The 23,581-nt window shown below is 41.1% G+C and overlaps 1 protein-coding gene across 1 annotated transcript; it reads right to left on the bottom strand.

Annotated features, from left to right (window-relative positions):
• Positions 1-7,713: 7,713 nt before the first annotated feature.
• LOC120936530 (vasotocin-neurophysin VT) lies at positions 7,714-22,742 on the bottom strand. Its single transcript, XM_040348966.1, has 3 exons — positions 22,533-22,742; positions 13,144-13,345; positions 7,714-8,020 (listed from the first exon to the last, which is right to left on the bottom strand). Exons 1-3 carry the CDS (start codon positions 22,650-22,652, stop codon positions 7,860-7,862), a joined length of 483 nt encoding a protein of 160 aa, XP_040204900.1. The 5' UTR covers positions 22,653-22,742; the 3' UTR covers positions 7,714-7,859.
• Positions 22,743-23,581: the final 839 nt, after the last annotated feature.

Raw genomic sequence — 23,581 nt, 5'->3', positions numbered from 1 at the left:
CCACTCACAGAACGTGAAGCAGTTTATAGCAGTGGGGAAAACCAGCAGGTTATCAAATAGGGAAGTCATAGGGCCTAGGTACCTTGAAAGTGAAAGACTATTTACTTATCTGTCCCAGGTATTGGGGAATTGGCATGTACGGAATGGGAGAGAACAATAGACCGGTGTCTCCGGGAAATATTTTATGTTAGCCCATAGTTTAGCATGAGCGTCAAGTATCCAAGCTACTATTTTTGTCAGGACTGAGTCTAGATGGTGCTATATGTGTTATTTACTCTGCCATTTTCCTTGGGAAGGTAGAGAGTCTCAGGCCTCGTACACACGACAGAGGAACTCGTCGTAAATGAAACATCGTTTTCCTCGACAAGTTCCTTGTTAGGCTTGTCGAGAATCTTGACAAGCTTTCTTTGCGTACACACTGTCAAGACAAAATCTCGTCGTTCTCAAACGCAGTGACGTAAAACACGTACAATGGCACTATAAAGGGGAAGTTTTATTCCACTGGCGCCACCCTTCTGAGCATGTGCGGGTTTCTAAGCATACACATGAAGGTGTTTCTCATCGAAAACCAGCCAGACGAGGAACACGACAAGGAAATTGAGACTCCCGACGAGGAAAAATATAACTTGTTCTCTTTTTTTCTCATTGAGTTCCACGACAGTTTTCTCTATGAAAAACATACACACGACCATTTTCCTTGGCAAAAAAGCTCTGCCACCAAGTTTCTTGATGGATTCTGTTGAGGAAAACGGTTGTGTGTACGAGGCCTCATGGTTGAGTCTAGGGTGGCCTGATCCCCATATATATTAATAAATTAATTATTAATATGTTGTTGTTGTTTCTGTTCGTAGGGAATTCTGTTGAGTTGGATTGAAATAGGTATAAAAACCCTGGGGCTCTATCCATTTTGAATTTGTTAATTCTTCCCAGCCAAGAAAATTGTTTATGGTCACATTTAGTCACATAGGGAACAGTTGTGAGACGTCAAAAGAGATTTGTATCCCTCATGTATTTTAGAGACATGGTGCAACTTTTGAACTTGAAATTGTCTTTCATGGAACCTCCTTGGGTGGTGTAAGGGAAATACAGAGGAGCTCAGATTTTAAATAATCAGGGAGAAAAAAATGTCTAAATTTGTTATTGATAAATGCCATAGAAATATTGTAGCTGTTAGATTGGTTGGTGAGTTGAGCTGGGAATTTTATTTGGTTTTGTTTTGCATGTGTGCTCCTTGCTGTGAAGGACAGTTATAGGTGGGGGCAGTGGTCATTTGTTTGTTACTGATGTAATATCGTTGTGGGGGCACGCTGGACACCTTTGCTGCCATTGCGTTATATGCTGGGTGTCCAGCGCCTTTAAAAAGGGATAGGCTCCCTCCAGGATCACCTGCCCTCTATCTATCCATTAGAATGCATGTGCTTCCACTATGGAGGCTCTCATAAATCTACAAGAGTTAGGACTGCAGAAATATTGGGGTGCCTTGGAGCGGCTCTGCAGCTTATGTGTGTATTTGCAAATGTAACTTAACCCCTGTTTTTAAAGTGAATGTAAACCAGTTTCCTGAAATTTGAGCTGGGCACATATATCTGCAGTATTTTGTTATCTCTCTTCAGTGAGCCACATAGCTCTCTCCTGAACCATTCCTCTGTTATCAGCCTGATAACTCCTGACAAATTCTCAGACTTTTTAGACAAAAGCAGCCTGAATCTTCTGTCTGGGGAGGTTGCTGAAATAGATTAGCAGAGAGCAGGACCTATTACAAAACACCTCTGAGAGTCTCTGCCTATGATGAGAGGAGGTGTGTGCCTTTCCTCCAATCAGCTATGTTAGCTATCTTGGCTGTATGCCCAGACATCACACTCTGTGGTAACCGGAAAGATAAAATCTCCTAACACAATCTGAACTTTCTAAACTGTATATAAATGTGAAGACAGCAGATATACATGTAAAACCTATGTAGGAGGATTTGGTTCATCGCTGTGTATCATCCAAGGCTGTTTACTTCACTGGGTGTATGGAGGGTTTACATACACTTTTTTTTTTTATAAATCTCTTTATTAATTTTCCAATTTTCCATACAAAAATAGACACACATATACATACATATTTCACCTTTTAGAATAACATTTATCTGCCCTTTCCTGAGCCTCCAAACAATTCCACTAACATTCATTTAATCTAGCACCTTTACCTTCTTTACATTAATTTCCTTCACTTTCTTTAATGGTGTGTTTAACTTCCCCTTATACCCTTTTTTATCCTGAAGCTGTCATAGGGTTTTCTATCCAACTTGCCCATACTCTCTCGTATTTCTCTCCATGTCCTCTATTGCAATAGTTTCCCTATATAATGGCAAATTATTATTTACTCGATTTTTCCAATGTGCTACGGAGGGGGCTCCTGCCTTTTTACAATTTAAGACTATCATTTTCCTATCGTAGAACAATAATAGGCCCACCTGTATTCTCCTTCCTGTCGGAACAATCTTCTTCCCTACCAGTCCCAATAGGCAGATCTCTGCCTCCTGTTGCAAAGTTATTGATGTTACTATAGCAATTATTCTCAGGACTTCCCTCCAAAATACCACTATCTTTGGGCATAACCAAAATATGTGCATAAAATTTCCTGGAATGTCTGCATATCTCCAGCAGTTCTGAGGGTTTGATGGAGAGATCTTATATAGCTTATATGGTGTACTGTATAATGACTCCTATATATTATTTTAAATTGTATTAATTTGTCTCGGAGTGATACCAAGATCTGAAATGGGGACCTCCATACTTCCTCCCAGTTCTCCTCCACCAAATTTGGAACGTCCCTTCTCCAATGTTCACTTACTTTGCTTGTTTCCAATAATGTATCTCTTAATAGATACTTATATAGGGTTGAAGTTGACCTTTTTCCACTTTTTACCATTTGTTCAAGACCTACGTCCATTATTTGCAATCATGCTGATAACGCATGAATAAGTTGCCTATATCTAAAAAAAATAACTCTCTGGGATGTTCCATAGCTCCCTCATTTCTATAAATGAGGAAAATCTTTCCCCCTGTATTATTTGTGGTAACTTTTTCACCCCATATTTAGTCCATGCACCTGGGTCCTGAATGGAGTCCAGATGCGGCAATTCAGGATTCCTCCACAATGGGGTATTTGGGGATAGATTGGTTTTCAAATATCCCTCTTTTACTATAGCCGCTTTCCATATTTTAACTGTTGTTCTAATTGAAGGGGTTTATTCTCGCTTTGATTTTAGCCCCCTATATAACAATCCCTGCAGTGCCTCTACCGATTGGACCACCGCTGCTTCTAGCATAGTAGCAGAATCAAACCCATCAGGGTTCAACCATCTCCCCACCGTCACCAGCTGTGTAGCTAAATAGAACTTGTGAAAATCTGGAAAATCCAGCCCCCCCTGTTTTGCCGGTTTCATAAGTGTACTCAGTTTAATTCTAACTGATTTGTTTGCCCATATGAATGCAGAGAGCATTCCATGTAGTTGTACAAAAAATCTTTTAGGTAACCATTGTGGGGAGTTCCTAAATATATACAGGAACTTAGAAAGAATTTTCATCTTTACCAGATTTATGCGTCCTAACAAGGACAGTGGTAACGTTATCCATATCTTTAGTTTCCTCCCAAGTTCCTGTATCACCGGCAGGGCCGCTGATAGGGGGAGACCACCAGCCCTCCTGTAGGGGGCCCAGGCAAACAGGGGGGTCCTGACAGCAAAGGGAATCATTGTAATGGGATGGAGGGGCAATTACAGAATTACTTCCCCTGCACCGATCACCCTCCCTGTTCTGCCTTCTTTTGATCCCCCTTCTGTGCCCCCTGTCACTGTGCTGCCCCCCCCCCCACCACGGCACTGCTGGCTTACCTGTCTCGTATAAAATAACAAATTATAAAATAAAATACATTTTAATATATTTGAACATTCTTTAAAAAATTATATAAAAAAAAGTTTAAAGATTTTTAAAAACTATTTTAAAAAGGGCCAATTCACCCAGGTTCTCTGTTATGTTTGTGTCCACTAATAATGATTTTAGTGTATTTCGTTTGTGAAAATATTGTTTTGATATATTTTGGGGGGGCCCTGTCAGGTAGGCTGTACGGGGCCCCGTGATTTCTAACAGCAGCCCTGATCACCGGATCTAAGTTCAGTGCCCGGAAGTCCTCAACTTGTCTAGATATTATTATGCCAAGATATTTAAATTCCTTCATCCATTTCAATGGTACATTTGGGGCAGCGGTGCCCTGTGCTCCCTGATCAATAGGGAATAATAGGGACTTCCCCCAGTTTACTTTAAGCCCTGTAAAGGATGAAAAGGTATTCAGTAGTCTTAAAGCTCCCTTCAATGATGGACACGCATCTCTTAAAAACAATAACATATCATCAGCATACAGAGCTGCCCTCTCCTCCACCTTTAACTGTTAAGCCCTATACACACGGGCCAGAATCTCATCAGGAAAAAAAACTTTTTCTTTCTGACGAGATTCTTGTCATGAATCTCTTGCCGCCTGATTGTACAGTACGGTTCTCTTGAAAGGCAAGAACGCTGTGACGTCATCGCGTATGACAAGCATGCGCTCGTCACATTCGATGCTGTCGCCGCCATCTTGCTGCACCCTATCTATGCCTAAGAAGCTACCGCGCATGCGTCGTAGTCATTTCTTGCATGCGCGGGTTTCCATGGCGACAGGAAAGTATACACACTCTCGGGTTTCTCGCCAGGAAAACTGTAGAGAATCTCATGACGAGAAAATAGAGAACATGTTCTCTATTTTTCTCGTCTAGATTTTGGGCAGTTTTCCTGTCGAGAAACCTGAAAGCCTCGTACACATGCTCGGTTTACTCGGCAAGAACCAGCAAGTAAACTGCTGGCAGAGCTTTCTTGCCGATTAAACCAAGTGTGTGTACAAGGCTTAGGACAGAATAATTTGGTTGGTTGCAGGCTGGTTGGTGAGTTGAGCTGGGAAATTCTTTGGTTTTGTTTTGTATGCGTTGCCCTTCCATGTGCTCCTTGCTATGAAGTATTAATTGGTCAAGTTTGGATTCTGGAGATGGCTGGTTTCTACTTAAGGCAGGGGCAAGGTGTTCCGTTGTTAATATGTAGAGGAGTCCGGAAAATAGACACCCTTGATCGGTTCTATCATTCAGGATTTTGGGTGACATAGATTAGTTTGCATGTACTCTTGCTTATGTGAAGAAATATGAGCCGGGAAAAGGATGGGAAGCAGACTTACTTGAAGAAGAGTACAAAATATTTGAGTTAAAAGCAACTGACCTTATCAAATGACTTTTCCATGTATTTTAAAGGTTCTTGCTTAATGCATTAACAGTGTTTTCAAAGTGTTATCTCTGTCTTCACAGACTTGGATAAACCCCATTGGTGTATGAGTTTGTGAAGAAGCGGTCACAGGCAATTAATTAGCAATTTGTTTGGATCATAATTCCAGATCTACCCTTATCATGGAAATTGGGTGATAACTGAGGCATAAGATGTTGTCTTTGTCAGATTTGGGTATATGAGAAATACCTATAGGGTCTGACCTGGGATCTTTGTTTCTGGGGATAAAAATGTGATGGCTTTTCCTTAGATTTACCAAAACCATATACAGTGGAACCTCGGATTACGAGCATAATCCGTCCAGGAGAATGCTCGTAATCCAAAGCCTACGCATATCAAAGCGAGTTTCCCCATTGAAGTAAAAAAAACGAAAATAATTAGTTCCACGTTGACTTCAATGGGATGCAATACCGCATGCAGCCAGAGGCAGGGGGCGCCGGAGAGCCTTGGAAACGACCGAAAAGGCCGAGGACACTTCGGCTAACCTTGGCAAAAGTTGGAAAGACTTCCTACCCAAGATTTGCCAAGGTCAGCAGTGCTGTCCTCGGGCCTTTCCATGCAGTTTGGCTTTGCTCGGCACCGGCGCACCCCCACCTAAGGCCAAAAGCGGTACTGCACACCGCTTTGGTCTGAATCGTGCTCGTTTTGCGAGACAACACTCGCAAATCGAGTCACAATTTTTTTTGAAATACAGTGCTCGTATTGCGAAACGCTCGTTTACCGCATTACTCGCAATCCGAGGTTCCACTGTACTTTGAGGTCAAACCTAAACACTTTCAATTTGTATGCAGTCAGGCAGGCCCTTGCACTTTATAGTTAAAGGTCAATTTAAAGGAAATTAAATAAGGCACCCGAGTCATTGGATTTGTTTGACAGCAGCGCAAGCCAATGGCTGCGCTGTTATCAATCTATCCAATGAAGAGCCGAGAAGACCGGGCCGAGAAGAGCCGAGAAGCTAGCGTATTCTTGATGCAGGACTTTCGAGGGCTCAGGTAAGTAAACCAGGGGGCTGGGGGGCATAGGATGCATTAAGGTGAAAAAACGGAAGGTTTACAACCCCTTTAAGTCCTGAATATTATAAATTGAAAAAGGAAAACATTTACAATCCATTGATGTCAAGAACATTCCTGCCCCTTTGTATACATACAGCTGTGGGCCAGGGAATCTCCTATCTCCTATATGCAGTTTTGGACTGAGCCCAAGCTCATCCATAGTCTAGATCCAATCTAAATGGAACTGGAACGCTATTACCCCAATTGATACCAATGATATGGCACTATTCTTTCCATTAACATCAATGATGGGGCACTATTTCTCCCACTGACACCAATGATGGGGCACTATTTTTCCTATTAACACCGATGAAGGGGTACTATTCTTCCCACTTACACCAACTATTCTTTTTACTAACACCAATGAATGGGCACTATTCCTCTGACTGACACCAACGATGGGGCGCTACTTTTCCCACTGGCACCAACGATGTGGCACTATTCTTCTTACAAATACCAGTGAAGGGGTACTGTTACTACCACTTATACCAATGATAAGGCACAATTCCTCCTAGTAAAACCACTGGTGAGAGACTATTCCACCTACTGACAGGGAACTATTGTTCCCACTGACACCAATGATGGGACATTATCTCTTCCCCATGGGTGCTGGGTCATTTTTTACTCCCACTGACCACTAACTTTGAGACATTTTTTGCTCCCAGTAACCATCAAGCATCTGGCATTGTTTAGTTACTCTCACTGACCCCTGATGTCAGGGCATTTTCTACTCCCACTGACCACAGTTTGCCCCCCTAAAGTTTAAAGGTAAATAAACTTGAGTTTGAAGGTTTGTGGCTAAGATCATCATCCTTACACTATTTAATGATCATTAACTGGAACATGTACACAAGTCAAGAGCAGGGGCGGACTGACCATTGGGACTTTCGGGCACTGCCCGAGGGCCCCATGCCACTAGGGGGCCCCATCAGGGTTGCCAGGCTCAATAAAACCAGGGACAGTATGTAAAAATCTGTGTTTTTTTTTACATCTGTCCCTGCTATGTCTTAAACCGACATGCTTTTGATGTGAAAATCCTGAGATTTTCGCTGCCCTGCCTCCTGGCGTGGTGGCCATCTGTAAGCCCAGGGACCCCATAATCTTCTATTGCCCGGGGGCCCATGGGTTGTCAGTCCACCCCTTGGTCAAGAGTTCACTGGCCAGAAGGATCAGTGACTTACTGAATAGGAAAACAAGAATGAAGATAAGCAATACTTGAGAATTCAGCTCTATTCTGAAAATTTTCTTTAGACGAGTAGGAAATGACCCTACTGGTCATCCAACTAAGCTCAATAAGGCACAGGCCATACGACAGTGCAATAAAAGACTTTATTGACTTTATATACAATAAGCTGTCAGACATTTGTTTGTCAATACATTCATCATAAATAAAGGGCAGACCGTAGATATATTAAGCACGTGTTACAAATTGAGGTAACAGGAGGCGGCGCTGTGCTCAGTAGTGTTTCGTCTGCTGCTGTTGCCTGTTTGCCATATGCATGAGTCTCCGGAGGAGGTCGCTGGCTGATCCGTCCATCTGGGTCATGTTCTGATCTGAAGAAACTTGCTGCCTCTCGCTGTCTTCATCCAGGCAAATGGAATCCACAGTGCAACTGTCTGCAGTTACAAAAAAAAAGACAGTTAAAGTGTTTCTTTATATTAACACAAAATAAGAACATGCCATTGGATCATGTATGTTATTTACCGTAGATATACCAGTACATCATATTCTTAAATTGAACATTTATTGTTTTGAATACTTATATTATTCTGAATGTATTTGGCCAAATATGACTATCTTCATATGAGGGTATAGACACAACTCTTAACATTTACCAAGATTTTTTTTTTTTTAATAGGGTACTACTGATATTTTATACTCACATGGTAATATACATTTTTTGTGTGTGACTTGTATGCTCCAGTATTACTACCCTTGTTTATTCCACTTAGGCTGCCTTTGCTTACTCTATTATGGCAGATTATGTATGATCCACTATGTGATTTGACTGGCTGGTTTAAGGCCACATAGCGCAGGGGTCCCCAATCCCCAGGCCGCCAGCTGGTTCGTGGTCTGTTGAGGGCTGAGCCACATGTCGTGGGGGGGAGGGTGGGCGGCGTGTACAGGGAACAAGCACAACCACCCAAGGGTGCCCACCCCTCTTCTCCCAGCATCACTAATCCCTTCCCTCCCTGTGGTCACATCGGGAAGAAGAGGAAGAGAGATGAGGGGAAGGGGGAGGAGAAAGGAGGAGCGTCAGACCTGGGACAAGATTGTCATCAACATAGAGCACTGGTGAGGCCCATGCGCTGATTTCAGGTGACAGGCTACACCACCCCCACGCCACCCCGTCTGTGGAGGGATTGACTTCTAGAAAGCCAGTCCCTGGTGCCGAGATGGTTGGAGACCTCTGCCATAGAGGGTGACCTGTCTCCAATTTAAGTACAGGGCTGATAACTGACAATCTTTCCAATCTGAGAGATGAGGGTAGAACTGTTAATTAACAAAGCGGGTATCAGAACTGAGTTTAGCTCTCTGTAACATGGAACATAATTTGCCATTGCTGGAAATTTGGTCAAAGCAGTGGAGACATCAGTTCTAGGTCTACCCAAATACCAGATTTCTCATCTACAAGTCGTCCAGAACACAGCAGCAAGACTGATAAGAGGGAAAAAAAACATGGGAATCATTCACCCCGGCCTTGAAGACTCTCCATTGGCTATCCGTAAAGGGTCGGGTTACATTCAAGACCCTCTGCCTCACCCACAAATGCACACAAAGAGACACGCCTCAATATTTATGCGAGAAAATAAAACACTACACCCCTAATCGGGCCCTCAGATCAACTAATCAAAATCTCCTCCACATCCCCAAGTCCCGCTACAAATCTAAAGGAGAACAAAGACCCAGGACCACGGCTATGGAACGCTCTACCCACGAACATCCTCATGGAAGAAAACCATCGGGCCTTCAGGAAAAAACTTAAGACCCACCTCTTCTGAAGGACCTGGACAAAATTGGACAAAAAGCGCCTTGAAGCGATTCAGTTCGCATTTGTAGCACTATATAAGTTACTCTCTCACTTACATTTAGAATTATTGAACTGAGTGAGTGAGTAAAATAATGCACCTAGGGGACAAGAATCCCCTGAGAGAGTACAACATTGGGGGTACAGTGTTGGCCAGTACTACAGAGGAAAAAGATTTGGGGATACTTATTTTAGTAAGGCTAGGATCACTAGAGGGATCATCAGCAACAAGAAGGAGGTCCTGAATATTCTATATAGATCTTTGGTTATCACTAGAGGGATCATCAGCAACAAAAAGTAGGTCCTGAACAGGGCTGGACTGGGACAGAAATTTGGCCCTGGACTTCATCCAGACTGGCCCACTTTGACAGGTCTCTCCCATGGCAGCCGAGCAATTCCCGCACTCCCCCCTCTCCCCCTTCACTAGCCACTAGCCGTTCTACTTTTATTAGAGTAGGACGGCTGGTACTGGTCCTCTTATAGGCAGTACCATTGAGGAAGCTAGACATTATTTAACCTGGGGCAAAGAATCAGTTCCGTGCCCCCCTTATGGGACAAGATTAGGCAGAAGTGAGAAACTCCCAGGCCATAGCTGTTAAGTCAGCTGTCTGTCCCCTCCCCCATGCTCCTCGGTCGTCGTCCCTGCTCCTCTGGTCCTCCCCCTGCTCCTCTGGTCCTCCCCCTGCTTCTCTGTTCCCCCCAGGTGAATGCTGCGGGGAGGGAGAGGAGGTGAGCGCTGTGGGAAGGGAGAGACAGAGGAGCAGAGGGGGGCGGCAGTCCGCTGTCACTGAAGCCGGCCCACTGAACCATCGGCCCACCGGGAAACTCCCTGTAGTCCCAATGGCCAGTCCATCCCTGGTCCTGAATATTCTATATAGATCTTTGGTTATCACTAGAGGGATCATCAGCAATAAGAAGGAGGTCCGGAATTGTTCTATATAGATCTTTAGTTATCACAAGAGGGATCATCAGCAGGAAGAAGGAGGTCCTGATTTTTTCTATATACTGTAGATCTTTAGTTATCACTAGAGGCATCATCAGTGAGGAAAGATCCTGATCCTTGGTACAGACCTTAGCAACTATAGACTTTACCGTCTAGAGGGGAGAAGGGAAAGGAGAGACATGACTGAAACCTTCAAATACATCAAGGGGGTGAATTATGTTCAGGAGGAAAGTATTCTCAATATGAGGCTAAGATCAAGAACACAGGGACAAGACCTCAAATTAACAAGGATGAAAGTTCAAAACTAATCTTAGAAAGTATTATTTTATCTAAAGAGTAGTTGATACTTGGAATAGATTTCTAGCAGAGGTAGTGAGTTAGTCAACAGCAAGTGGATTCAAACATGCTTGGGACAAACATAGATCTATATTTAGACAAAAAAGTTAAAAAACAAAAAAAAATCTGAATAAACACACAAGGATCCTTAGGTCAGTAAGAGAGCCTGCAGGTGTGCTCTAGCATCACCATCAGATATGTTTCAGGATCACCAGCAGATGTATTCCAGCATCAACAGCAGGTGTTTGTTTCAGAATCACCAGCAGGTGTGTTCCAGGATCACCAACATGTGTGTTTTAGCATCATAAGCAGGTGTGCTCCACCATCACCAGCAGGTTTGTTCCAGAATCACCAACATGTATTTTAGCATCACCAACGGTTGTGCTCCACCATCATAAGCAGGTGTGTTTTGGCATTGAGCAGGTGTGTTTTGGCATTACCAGCAGATGTGCTCCACCATTATGAGCAGGTGTGTTCCAGGATCACAATCAGAAGTGCTTCAGAATTACCAGCAGTTGTGTTCCAGGATCACAAGCAGGTGTGCTCCAGCATCACCAGCAGGTGTGTTCCAGGATCACCAGCAGATTACAGACAAAATGATGCGAAGTGGACTGCCTGGAAAGAAAATTAAACTACCACCAGAAGGTGTGTTTTGACATCAGCAGTAGGTGTATTCCTCCATCACCAACAGGTGTGTTTCAGCATCACAAGCAGGTATGGCCACAATACAACCAAATGTAAAATGCCCCATGCTGTGAAAGCTTTAACCATGCAGCAGAGAACTAACAATGTGCAACCGTGTGTGTTCCTAGTTCTCAGAGCCACTGTTAAACAGAAAAAATAGTCATAGGGTTCTATTTATAAAGAAAATAATTGGCTGCATGTTTACACAACTGTCATTAAAAAAAAAAGAAGAAAAATAGAATTGTTTTATCTATGTTTATGCTCTATGATTGTCAGCTCCATCTAGTGGTCATAATGTGATATCTTTCTAAAATACCCCAATCCAGAAAATACCACATTATGGCCACTAGATGAAGCGGATGATCATAGGATATAAACAGAAAAAAAACAGGGATTATTTGTGACTACTGTATGAATGCTTGAGACATTCGCATGGTGAACTAGACTAGAGACTAGAGGCAGAATGATGCTGCTAATTTAGGTTCAGAAATCAAAGCTTTAAAAACATTATGAACATGAAAGGCTTAATACAGTTTCTTTCCCTTTCCCGACAAGCAGACTGTGCTGAGGACACATCAAGATCACAGCAAGCTAAGCACGCTCGCTTATTTGTTTTTAAGCTTTTAAAGGATTGAGACAAAATACCTGGGTCTGCCCCAAACATGCCCCTGGTAAAAGTTAGAGAATAGGACTATCTCGGTACTCAAGAATTAGGCAGGAATTATAATAAAAAGAACATTTTAGATTATAGAAAAACACGATTAAATTTTTTTTGCAAAAAAGACTATATACAATCAAGAGTTACAACCAGGGGTGGACTGACAACTCATGGGGCCCCCGGGCAATAGAAGACTATGGGGCTCCTGGGCTTAAAGATGGCCACCACGCCAGGAGGCAGTGCAGAGGTGGGACAGCTAAAATCTTGGGATTTTCACATCAGAAGCATGTTGGTTTCAGACAATATCAGGGACAGATGTAAAAAAAACATAGATTTTTACATACAGTCCCTGGTTTTACTGAGCCTGGCAACCCTGATGGGGCCCCCTAGTGACATGGGGCCCTCGGGCAGTGCCGAGTGACTCAATGGTCAGTCCGCCCCTGGTTACAACTGTACATTGTTAAAAAAAAAAGTTTTAAGGAGTCGATGAGACCCAAAGATCATAAGGGGCACAGAAATTTAGATCTTGACTACGTGTTTCGCGGCTTGGGCAGCTTCCTCAGGAGTCAATCATTGCCATCTACAAAATAGGTATAATCTCATTATATTAGAGATATATTAGAGTATATATTGAGATTATACCTATTTTGTAGATGACAATGATTGACTGAACAATGTATAGTTTTAGCTCTTGATTGTATATAGTATTTTTTTGTAAAATTGTTTTAATTATGTTTTTCTGTTAGTAAAATGTTAATTTTATTATAATTCCTGCCTAATCCTTGGGTACCAGAGATAGTCCTATTTTTTCCATTTTACCAGGGGCATGTTTGGGGCAGCCCCAGGTATTTCATCTCAATATCAAACCATTATGGACGATGGTAGCCGCCCCCCACCTTTAGATTAATTAGATTGAGGCATTTCTTTAAATTAAAGCTTTTAAAATAGATGAATGATGTATTAGTATAATTGTTATAATACAGGATTTATATAGCACCAACAGTTTGTGCAGCGCTTTACAACATAAGAGCAGACAGTACAGTTACAATACAATTCAATACAGGAGGAATCAGATGACCGCTTCACTTACCGTCATTGCAGCAAACTCCCGGAGCAGCACATCGTCCTCCGGCACCGCAGGGCTTTCCACCAGCCTCACAGGGAGAAGGTAAGTAGTTTTCTTCCACGCAGCGCAGTGTCTCTGGGGTCCCAATATAACATCCTAAGTCTTCTCCGCAACAGATGTTCGGTCCGAAGCAATTGCCTCTATTTCCTGGACCGCATGGTATACACTGCAAAAAAATTAAACGTATTAGCAGATTTAGATGCATGCCGAACTCCAGTTCACACTTCATAAGCAGTAACAGCAAGAATTTTTTCCTTTTGGGATAAAGGTTTGGCATGAAGAAATAAAAGCTGATCATTGTAAGCACCCCTGTCATTAAGTGGTTTGTCTCATCCATGTAAACTGATACATTCTGCTGGGGAGTTTGTGCTTTTGGAAAAACAATAGACTTGCTAGGTAGATCACCAGATGAAAATAGAAGAACGAAAGCCTAAAAAGGTAAATTAATGCAGCCATCACATCCAATAATTGGTAAGCTGCAATATAATAAATGTTATAACATTTTTATTTTATTTTTAATATAATATCCAACATATTAAAGCAGGACTTAGCATGAATTATTATTTACTTAGAATAAAAGCAACAAAATAATTCTTACCCTCCTCCTCACAAAATACTTTATACAGCTCAATGGACATTCTGGGCACAGAATGAATGAACTCTCATGTGCATGTGTGGGTTGTGTCATTCCAGCCCAGCCAATCAAAATGAGTGGAGAGGGGGGTGTAGTATTGGTGACGGTGAGGGTACCTATGGACATCACATTGCTTGGGGAGAAGGGGAGCATTGGCAACTGCAAGGGAGCTCACGGACGACACATTGCTTGGGGGTGAGTATTGGTGACTTTAAGCTCATGGACCTCACATTGCTTGGGGGTGAGTATTGTTGACCTTAAGCTCATGGACCTCACATTGCTTGGGGGTGAGTATTGTTGACCTTAAGCTCATGGACCTCACGTTGCTTGGGGGTGAGTATTGTTGACCTTAAGCTTATGGACCTCACGTTGCTTGACGGTGAGTATTGTTGACTTTAAACTCATGGACCTCACATTGCTTGGGGGTGAGTATTGTTGACTTTAAACTCATGGACCTCACATTGCTTGGGGGTAAGTATTGTTGACCTTAAACTCATGGACCTCACATTGCTTGGGGGTGAGTATTGTTGACTTTAAACTCATGGACCTCACATTGCTTGGGGGTGAGTATTGTTGACCTTAAACTCATGGACCTCACATTGCTTGGGGGTGAGTATTGTTGACCTTAAGCTCATGGACCTCACGTTGCTTGACGGTGAGTATTGTTGACTTTAAACTCATGGACCTCACATTGATTAGTGGTGAGTATTGGTGACTTTAAGCTCATGGATGTGACATTGCTTGGGGGTGAGTATTGTTGACCTTAAACTCATGGACCTCACATTGCTTGGGGGTGAGTATTGTTGACCTTAAGCTCATGGACCTCACGTTGCTTGACAGTGAGTATTGTTGACTTTAAACTCATGGACCTCACATTGATTAGTGGTGAGTATTGGTGACTTTAAGCTCATGGATGTGACATTGCTTGGGGGGGGGTGAGTATTAGGGACTTTAAGTTCATAAAGTCACACTGATTGGGGGGGGTGGTAAGTATTGGAAACTGTGAGGGAGCTCATGCATGTCAAATCTCTTGAGGGAAGGTAAATATTGAACAGTTTAATTGAGCTTTAATGTTTTGTCTTATAATTTCCATCAAAAGTGAAAGTTTACTTGCAATCTATCATAAACTACTTTGCTGAAAAATCCTTTTTGTATGCAGAGCTCAGTAGCTCAAATTAAAATTTACACACACAAAAACTGGAGCTAGATGGATCTGCCTTTTTTTCAACCTCATCAACTATGCAATACTAAAAATGATTAAGAGCAGTGACTCTTCCCCCTCCTTCATTTAGGTGGTCCCATATCCCAGTTTTATTCAGAGAGACACAGTCTGAAAGCAAGCAGCTTCTGCTGTTTTTTCTGAGACAATATCCATGGTGCCCAGTGAGCAATGGGTCAGGTCTTGCTGGCACAGCTCTCCATAGATATAGCTACATAGGTATTTGGGTTGAAAAATACATATATCTGCATCTCATGAGAGAAACTACAAAGCTGCCAATGCTAGCATCTCCCTTTGAAATGTTAGTTGCATGACTCCGATTCATTAGCTTCAATGCCTTCTTACCTGGAACAAGTATACAAATCAAGAATTTGCTTTGATTGTGGCATGCTGTTCAGGTCACCAGTGGAGTCTCCATCCATATATCTTAAAGATTTAATTTACATGAAATGTATATATATGTATAGGATATTTGCTTTGCCATTACCTAGGGAAGGTTGTATGCAATTGCAGTCTGCCTAGGAACACCCACTCCTCCAGACTGGCATTCACCCAGTAATTTTCATATTTACATAACTATTCTCAAGAGCCAGCTGATTGCCTGCATCAGGGTTGGGGACTAATTAACGGCAAGATGTATATTTAATACATTTTAGGAGGGGTTCCCTGGAACCTGGAAATTATTTCAAAGGTTCCTCCATTGTAAAACAACTCGAGAAAGTCTTTTCCTACATATTATAGTGAAGCCCATGTTATTGCTCCCACACATTGTAGTAGTAGTACAAAACTAGTACTGCAAGCTTAGCTTTTTACAGGTGATTGCATAAAATAATAGTTTGAGAAGAGGATCATTGACGTAAGGCACACACAGGCAGTCTACAGCTGTAGTGGAACTAAAAGTACCAGCATGCAACCCATGGCTAAAACTTGTAATTCTATCTAGAGCACTTGCTATTCTAAAGAAGTCTGGATACATATGGCTTTTTGGTTGCTGTAAGGCAATAGTTCTAGCATGCCTGGAATTGGGGTTTCTTGGTAGTCAGTTGTTGGGTTTTCATGGTTTTAATTTTTTGGGGGGAAAAAAAAGACTGTCAAGCAAGCTGGAATTTATAGTTCTCAAACATTAACTCAAATATTTGCTATTACCAATTTTGAATGCAGCACAGTTGGTGGTCTCCAGCCATTGTCAGTTCTATCATGATGGGATCTAAAATGTATAGTTCTACAACATGTGGTTCAAAAGCTATCGTAGAACTAAAAATCTTAACCTTCTGAAACATATTGTTCTATTATTGCTAAGCACCAGATTATTCCAAGCTATGGTAGAACTAAAAATCTTAACCTTCTGAAACATATTGTTCTATTATTGCTAAGCACCAGATTTTTCCAAGCTATGGTAGAACTACAATAAAAAATATTTTCCAAACAAGGAAAAAACACTGCGCTAAAGAATAAGTGTATAAACTTGAGAGAGTCCCAAAATGATATTGGGATAAAAAGCTGCCAGTACCAAAAACCTAGGATACCAGAAGTTTAGGAACAATATATATAATGAGGTACAGCGCTAAGTGGACAAACGTGATGAACCAATTGTAAAAAACAAATGTTGATAAATGGCTAAACCAGAATTAAACCAATATGACAGATAGATACAAAATATATATGTACATAAAAAGATGAATGAAAACTGTGAAAAAAAGTTTCAAAATTGGTGAATGGAAATAAGCATCCAACATTTGTAGACCAATCTTCAGATCTCACCACCAGGGGGCGGCATGTGATGTCATCCCGGGAGTGCAGGTGCCTGATTGACATGCTTGCTTCAGAAGTTGGGGAAGAGTACAGAGTTTCAATCCCATACATAATGAGACATTGAATCATCACCATATGCTTCAAACGACCATCTGGAGTGAGTTTAGTTTGGAGACTTTGCCTAAAACGATCGCTTGGAGTGAGTCTATTTGGGAGACTTTAAATCCCTATGCTTAGAAAGACCGCTGTAACAACGGTGATCCACCTCTGGTAAGGAGACTACATTATCACTATTTGGGTGTCCTCTTGGTGGAAGAAGATATATTTTCTTTACACATTCAACCTATATGCACCGATGTGAATCACAGTATATGGACTTTTTGCCTTGTTTTTGCTTATTTCCATTCACCAATTTTGGAACTTTTTTTTCACAGTTTTCATTCATCTTTTTATGTACATACAGTATATATTTTGTATCTATCTGTCATATTGGTTTAATTCTTGTTTAGACATTTATCAACATTTGTTTTTTACAATTGGTTCATCACGTTTGTCCACTTAGCGCTGTACCTCATTATATACTGTATATGGTAGAACTACAAAACGCATCTTTCTAAAACGTATAGCTCTACAGCTTATAGCCATCATATGGTTCTCAAGCTGTGGTGGAATTACAAATCAAATTTTTCTGAAACTTAAGCCTCGTACACACGATCAGTTCATCCGATGAGAACGATCTGAAGGACTGTTGTCATCGGTTAACCAATGAAGCTGACTGATGGTCCGTTGTGTCCACACACCATTGGTTAAATAACCGATCGTGTCAGAACGCGGTGACGTAAAACATGACGTGCTGAAAAAAATGAAGTTCAATGCTTCCAAGCATGCGTCTACTTGATTCTGAGCATGCGTGGATTTTTAACCGATGGTCGTGCCTACAAACGATCGGTTTTGACCTATCGGTTAGGAATCCATTGGTTAAATTTAAAGCAAGTTGGTTTTTTTTAACCGATGGTTAAATAACCTATGGGGCCCACACACGATCGGTTTTGACCGATGAAAGCGGTCCATCAGACCATTGTCTTCTGTTTAACCTATCGTGTGTACGAGGCCTTATAGTTCTATATCTGCTGGGTATCATGTTGTTCCTAAACTGTAATACAATAACAAACCTCCAGTTTCTAAAACATATAGTACTACAACTGCTAAGCATCATGTGGTTCTCCAGCTGTGGTAGCACTACAAATCACATATTACTCTACACCTACTAGGCATCACATTTACTCTAGCTGTAGTTAAAATACAAATAACATCTTTCTGAAAATTATAATTCTACAACTGCAAGGCACCCTGTGGTTCTACAGTTATGCTAGAACTACAAATCTCGTCTTTCTTATACTGAAAGGTTCTACAACTGCTAGGACTTATGTGGTTCTTGAGCTGTGGCACAACCACAAATCTCATATTTCTTATAGACTGATAGTTCTAAAACTTCAAGGCACCATGTGGTATTTTAGCTGTGATGGGACCATAAACCTCATATTTCTGAAACCTATAGTTTTACAACTGCTAGGCATCATGTGGCTCTCAAGCGGTGATGGATTAATAAATCCCTTGTTTCTAGGATTTCCAGTTCTACAACTACTGGACATCATGTGGTTCTGAAGATGTGGTAAAACCACAAATCTCTTGTTTCTAAGATTTCCATTTCTACAACTACTAGCCATCATGTGGTTGTCAAGCTGTGGTGGAACCACAATTCACATGTCTCTAAAATGTTCAGTTTTACAACTGCAAGGCGTCATATGATTCACAATCTGTGGTGGAATTGCAAATCAAATTTTTCTGAAATGTATAGTTCTAAAACTGCTTTGTTTATGTAGCTATCCATTTGTGGTAGAACTACACGTGTCATCTTATTGAAACACATCGTGCTACAACTACTAGGCATTATGTGGTTCTTCGGCTGTGACAGGACCTCAAATCTCATATTTTTGAGACTTATAGCTCTACTTCTACTAGAAATCATGTGGTTCTCCAGCTGTGGTGAAACCACAAATCTCATATTTCTGAGACTGCAGTTCTACCACTGCTGGGAATAATGTGATTATTAAGCTGTTGTGGAACCGCAATGCTCATGTTTCTAGGCCAGGGATATGCAATCAGCGGACCTCCAGCTGCTGCAGAACTACAAGTCCCATGAGGAATAGCAAGACTGACAGCCACAAGCATGACACCCAGAGGCAGAGGCGTGATGGGATTTGTAGTTTTGCAACAGCTGGAGGTCCGCTAATTTCATATCCCTGTTCTAGGCTCTCAAGTTCTTTGACTGCTAGGCATCGTGTGGTTTTCAAGCTCTGGTAAAATTACAATTGTTTCTGAAATTGATGGTTCTACAACAGCTTGTAATTATGTGGCTATCCAGTTGGTGGAACTACAAGTGTATAGTTTAAAACGTATAGTTTTACAACTACGGGGCAACATGAAGTTTGTAAAATGTAATTAAATGAAAAATCTCCTTTTGCTGAAACACATAGTTGTACAACTGCTAGACATCAAACCATTCTCCATATGTGGTGAAATGAAAAATCTCCTTTTGCTGAAACACATAGTTGTATAACTGCTAGGCATCAAAACATTCTCCATATGTGGTGAAATGAAAAATCTCCTTTTGATGAACACATAGTTCTACAACTACTAGGCATCAATTTTCTTCAGCTATAGCCAAGATATAAATGTTATCTTTCTGAAAATTATAATTCTACAACTGCTAGGTACAGTATCCCGTGGTTCTCCTGCTAGGTTTCTACGCCAATCCCATCTTTCTAATACCTATAGTTTCACAATTGCTAAGAGCCACATGGTTCCCAAGCTATTGTAGGACCACTAACATCATATTTTGTAACAGACTATTACTTCTGCAAATCAAAGGGTTCTTCAGCTGTGACGCAACCACAAATATCTTCCAGAGACTTATAGTTCTACAATTGTTAGGCGTTATGTTGTTCTCAATAAGTTAAGCAATTATTTTATTTTAAATGTTTAGTTCGACAATTGCTAGCATTTATGTGGCTATCCAGTTGTGATGGAAATACAAGTCTCATCTTTCAGAAACGTAATGTTGTACAACTGCTAGGCATCATGTCGTTTCTAAACTATATTGAAATTTACAAATTTCCTGTTACTGAAACTTATAGTTCTACAGTTGCTAGACAGGCATTATTTGGTTTTCCACCAATGCAGAACTACGAATCTCACCTTTCTAAGACTTATAGTTCTACGGCTGCTAAGCATCATGTGGTTTTACAGGTGTAGTGGAACTATGAATCTCATCTTTTTGAACCATATTGCTCTACAACTTCTAGGCATCTTCCCCAGCTGATGCTGAAACACAACTTTCATTTTTTAGAAAATTGTGGTTCTACAACTGGTAGGCAACATGTGGTTCGCCAGATGTGTTAGAAACACTATTCTCATATTTCTGAGACCTAAAGTTCTAGAATTGCTAAGCATCATGTGGTTCTCAAGTTGTGGTGGAACCACAAATCTCATGTTTCTAAGATTTGCAGTTTTACAACTGCTAGGTGTCATGTGGTTCTCAAGCTGTGGTGGAAATTACAAATCAAATTTTTAACTTTTAGTTAGTGTTTAATGGGGCTATCCAGTTGTGGTAGAACTGCTCGTTCCAGCTCTACCATTGCTTGGTGTCATGTAGTTCTCAAGCTATGGTGGAATTACAAATCAAATTTTTAATGTTTAGTCCTACAGTTGCTAGTGTTTTATGTGGCTTTCCAGTTATAGCGGAACTACAAGTTTCATCTTTCCGAAACCTATAGTTGTACAACTGCTAGGCATCATGTAGTTCTCAAACTGTAATGAAATTACAAATTTTCTGTAACAGAAATTGTAAGTTCTACAGTTGCAAGATAGGTGATATTTGGTTCTCCACATATGGCAGAGCTACGTATCTCATCTTAGAGTTCTACAACTGCTTAGTATCATGTTGTTTTCCAGCTGTGGTGGAACTACGAATCTCATCTTTCTGAAACATATTGTTCTACAACTTCGAGGCATCCTCCCCAGCTGACGCTGAAACACAACTTTCATCTCTCAGAAAATTGTAATTCTACAATTGCTAGGCATCATGTGGTTCTCAAGCTGTGGTAGAACCACAAATCGCATGTTTCTAAGATCTCCAGTTCTACTATTTCTAGGTGTCATGTGGTTCTCAAGCTATGGTGGAATTACAAATCAAATTTTTAATGTTTAGTACTACAGTTGCTAGTGTTTATATAGCTTTCAAGTTGTGACGGAACTACAAGTTTCAGCTTTCGGAAACGTATAGTTGTACAACTGTTAGGCATCATGTAGTTCTCAAACTGTAATGAAATTACAAATTTTGTGTTTCTGATACATGTAGTTCTACAGATGCTAGACAGGCATCACTTGGTTCTCCGCCTATGGAAGAGCTATGAATCTCATCTTACAGTTCTACAACTACTTAGAACCTTGTAGTTTTCCAGCTGTGGTGGAACTACAAATCTCATCTTTCTGAAACATATTGTTCCTTAACTGTAGCTGAAACATGACTTTCATCTTTCAGAAAATTGTAATTCCACAACTGCTAGGCAACATGTGGTTATCCAGCTGTGGTGGAACCACAATTCTCATATTTCTGAGACTTTTAGTTCTACAATAGCTAAGCATTGCATGGTTCTCAAGCTGTGGTGGAACCACAAATCTCATGTTTCTAAGATTTCCAGTTCTACTATTTCTAGGTGTCATGTGGTTCTCAAGCTATGGTGGAATTACAAATAAAATTTTTAATGTTTAGTACTACAATTGCTAGTGTTTATATAGCTTTCAAGTTGTGACAGAACTACAAGTTTCATCTTTCCGAAACGTATAGCTGTACAACTGCTAGGCATCATGTAGTTCCCAAACTGAAATTAAATTAACAAATGTTGTGTTTCTGAACATGTAGTTCTACAGATACTAGACAGGCATCACTTGGTTCTCTGCCTATGGAAGAGCTATGAATCTCATCTTACAGTTCTATAACTACTTAGAATCATGTAGTTTTATAGCTGTGGTGGAACTACGAATCTCATCTTTCTGAAACATATTGTTCCTTAACTGTAGCTGAAACATGACTTTCATCTTTCAGAAAATTGTAATTCCACAACTGCTAGGCAACATGTGGTTCTCCAGCTGTGGTGGAACCACAATTCTCATATTTCTGAGACTTATAGTTCTACAATAGCTAAGCATAGCATGGTTCTCAAGCTGTGGTGGAACCACAAATCTAATTTTCTAAGATTTCCAGTTCTACAACTGCTAGGTGTCATGTGGTTCTCAAGCTGTGGTGGAAATTACAAATCACGTTTTTAACTTTTAGTTAGTGTTTATGGGGCTATGCAGTTGTGGTAGAACTGCTAGTCTCATCTGTCTAAAACGTATAGTTATACAACTGTTAGGCATCATGTGTTTCCTAAACTGCAGTGCAATTATAATTTTTCCTCTTTCTGAAAATTATAGTTCAACAACTTCTAGGCATCATGTGGTTCCCCACCTGAGGCAAAACTACAAGACCCAAATTCCTGCTACTTAAAGTACTACAACTGCCAGGCGTCATGCTACCCAGCTGTGGTGAAACTAGAGATCTAGCATATCCTATAGCTGCATATACAATACAGTACATTACAAAGCATTTAATGAGAAGCATCTTTGAGGAGTTTGATACTGCACCTGTCGCACTTCTGTGTCTGGGTAGGACCTCTTGCCTCCTCTTGGGCAGTTCTGGATGTAGCAGGCTGAGGATAAGGCGAGAAGGCACAGGAAGCAAGCAGGAACCGAGGTGTCAGGCATACTGACAGACTGGAGGTGCAGCTGGCTAATTGTAGGAAGAGAGACTGCTTGTGCAAAGCTGAGACTGAACGTACTGCTTTCTCCACCTGCCTCAGCTCCCTATTTATACCCCATTCTTTTATTCCTAATGTCGACGTAATTGTTTGTGTCCTATTGTTGTGCAGCCTGTGTTTAGCATCCAAACAATGAGTGACAAGCAATTAACAGAGTCAGGCAAGTCATCCATCTCCGTCATTAGCAGACCTCAGACTATGTGATCAAACCTCAGTAGTACTTTATTCTAATGAGCTGTTAAAATAAAAAAGTGTACTACTGCTGTGTAAATCCATATGCAATAATGTTATTTAATGCTTATGTATGTAACAAAAATGCTAAAATATTTTTGGGGGTACATTCTTTGTGGTCAATGTTTGTCATAAATACGATTAATAAAATAATTGTATTTTGGAATACGCTTATAGTGTGAAAAATAAAAATATTCTGATATGCTGCAGAGATGATATTTCTATAGGATCCTTTTATTGCAAGGTACCATATCAGCACAATATACTATATTATCACATCTACATCTACACAGGAATGTGCTGGTAAATACCAAACTTTACCCCTGGCATGACTTACTATTATCACAGCTACACTATGGCCCGGATTCTCAGAGGACTTACGACGGCGTAGCGGCATGTACGCAGTCGTAAGTCCGAATCCGAGCCATCGTATCTATGCGCCTGATTCTTAGAATCAGTTACGCATACATCCGACTGGCGTAAGTCTCTTACGCCGTTGGAGCCTAACTGCATTTTTACGCTGGCCGCTAGGGGCGTGTAAGCTGATTTGCGCGTCGAAATATGTAAATTAGCTAGATACGCGAATTTCCAAACGTACGCGCGGCCGACGCAGTAAAGATACGCCGTTTACGTTAGGCTTTTCCC

This window comes from Rana temporaria, chromosome 4 (assembly GCF_905171775.1).
Source record: "Rana temporaria chromosome 4, aRanTem1.1, whole genome shotgun sequence".
Taxonomy (NCBI): domain Eukaryota; kingdom Metazoa; phylum Chordata; class Amphibia; order Anura; family Ranidae; genus Rana; species Rana temporaria.
The sequence above is the reverse complement of the archived record's forward strand: the minus strand, read 5'-3'. Positions and strand labels throughout refer to the sequence as shown.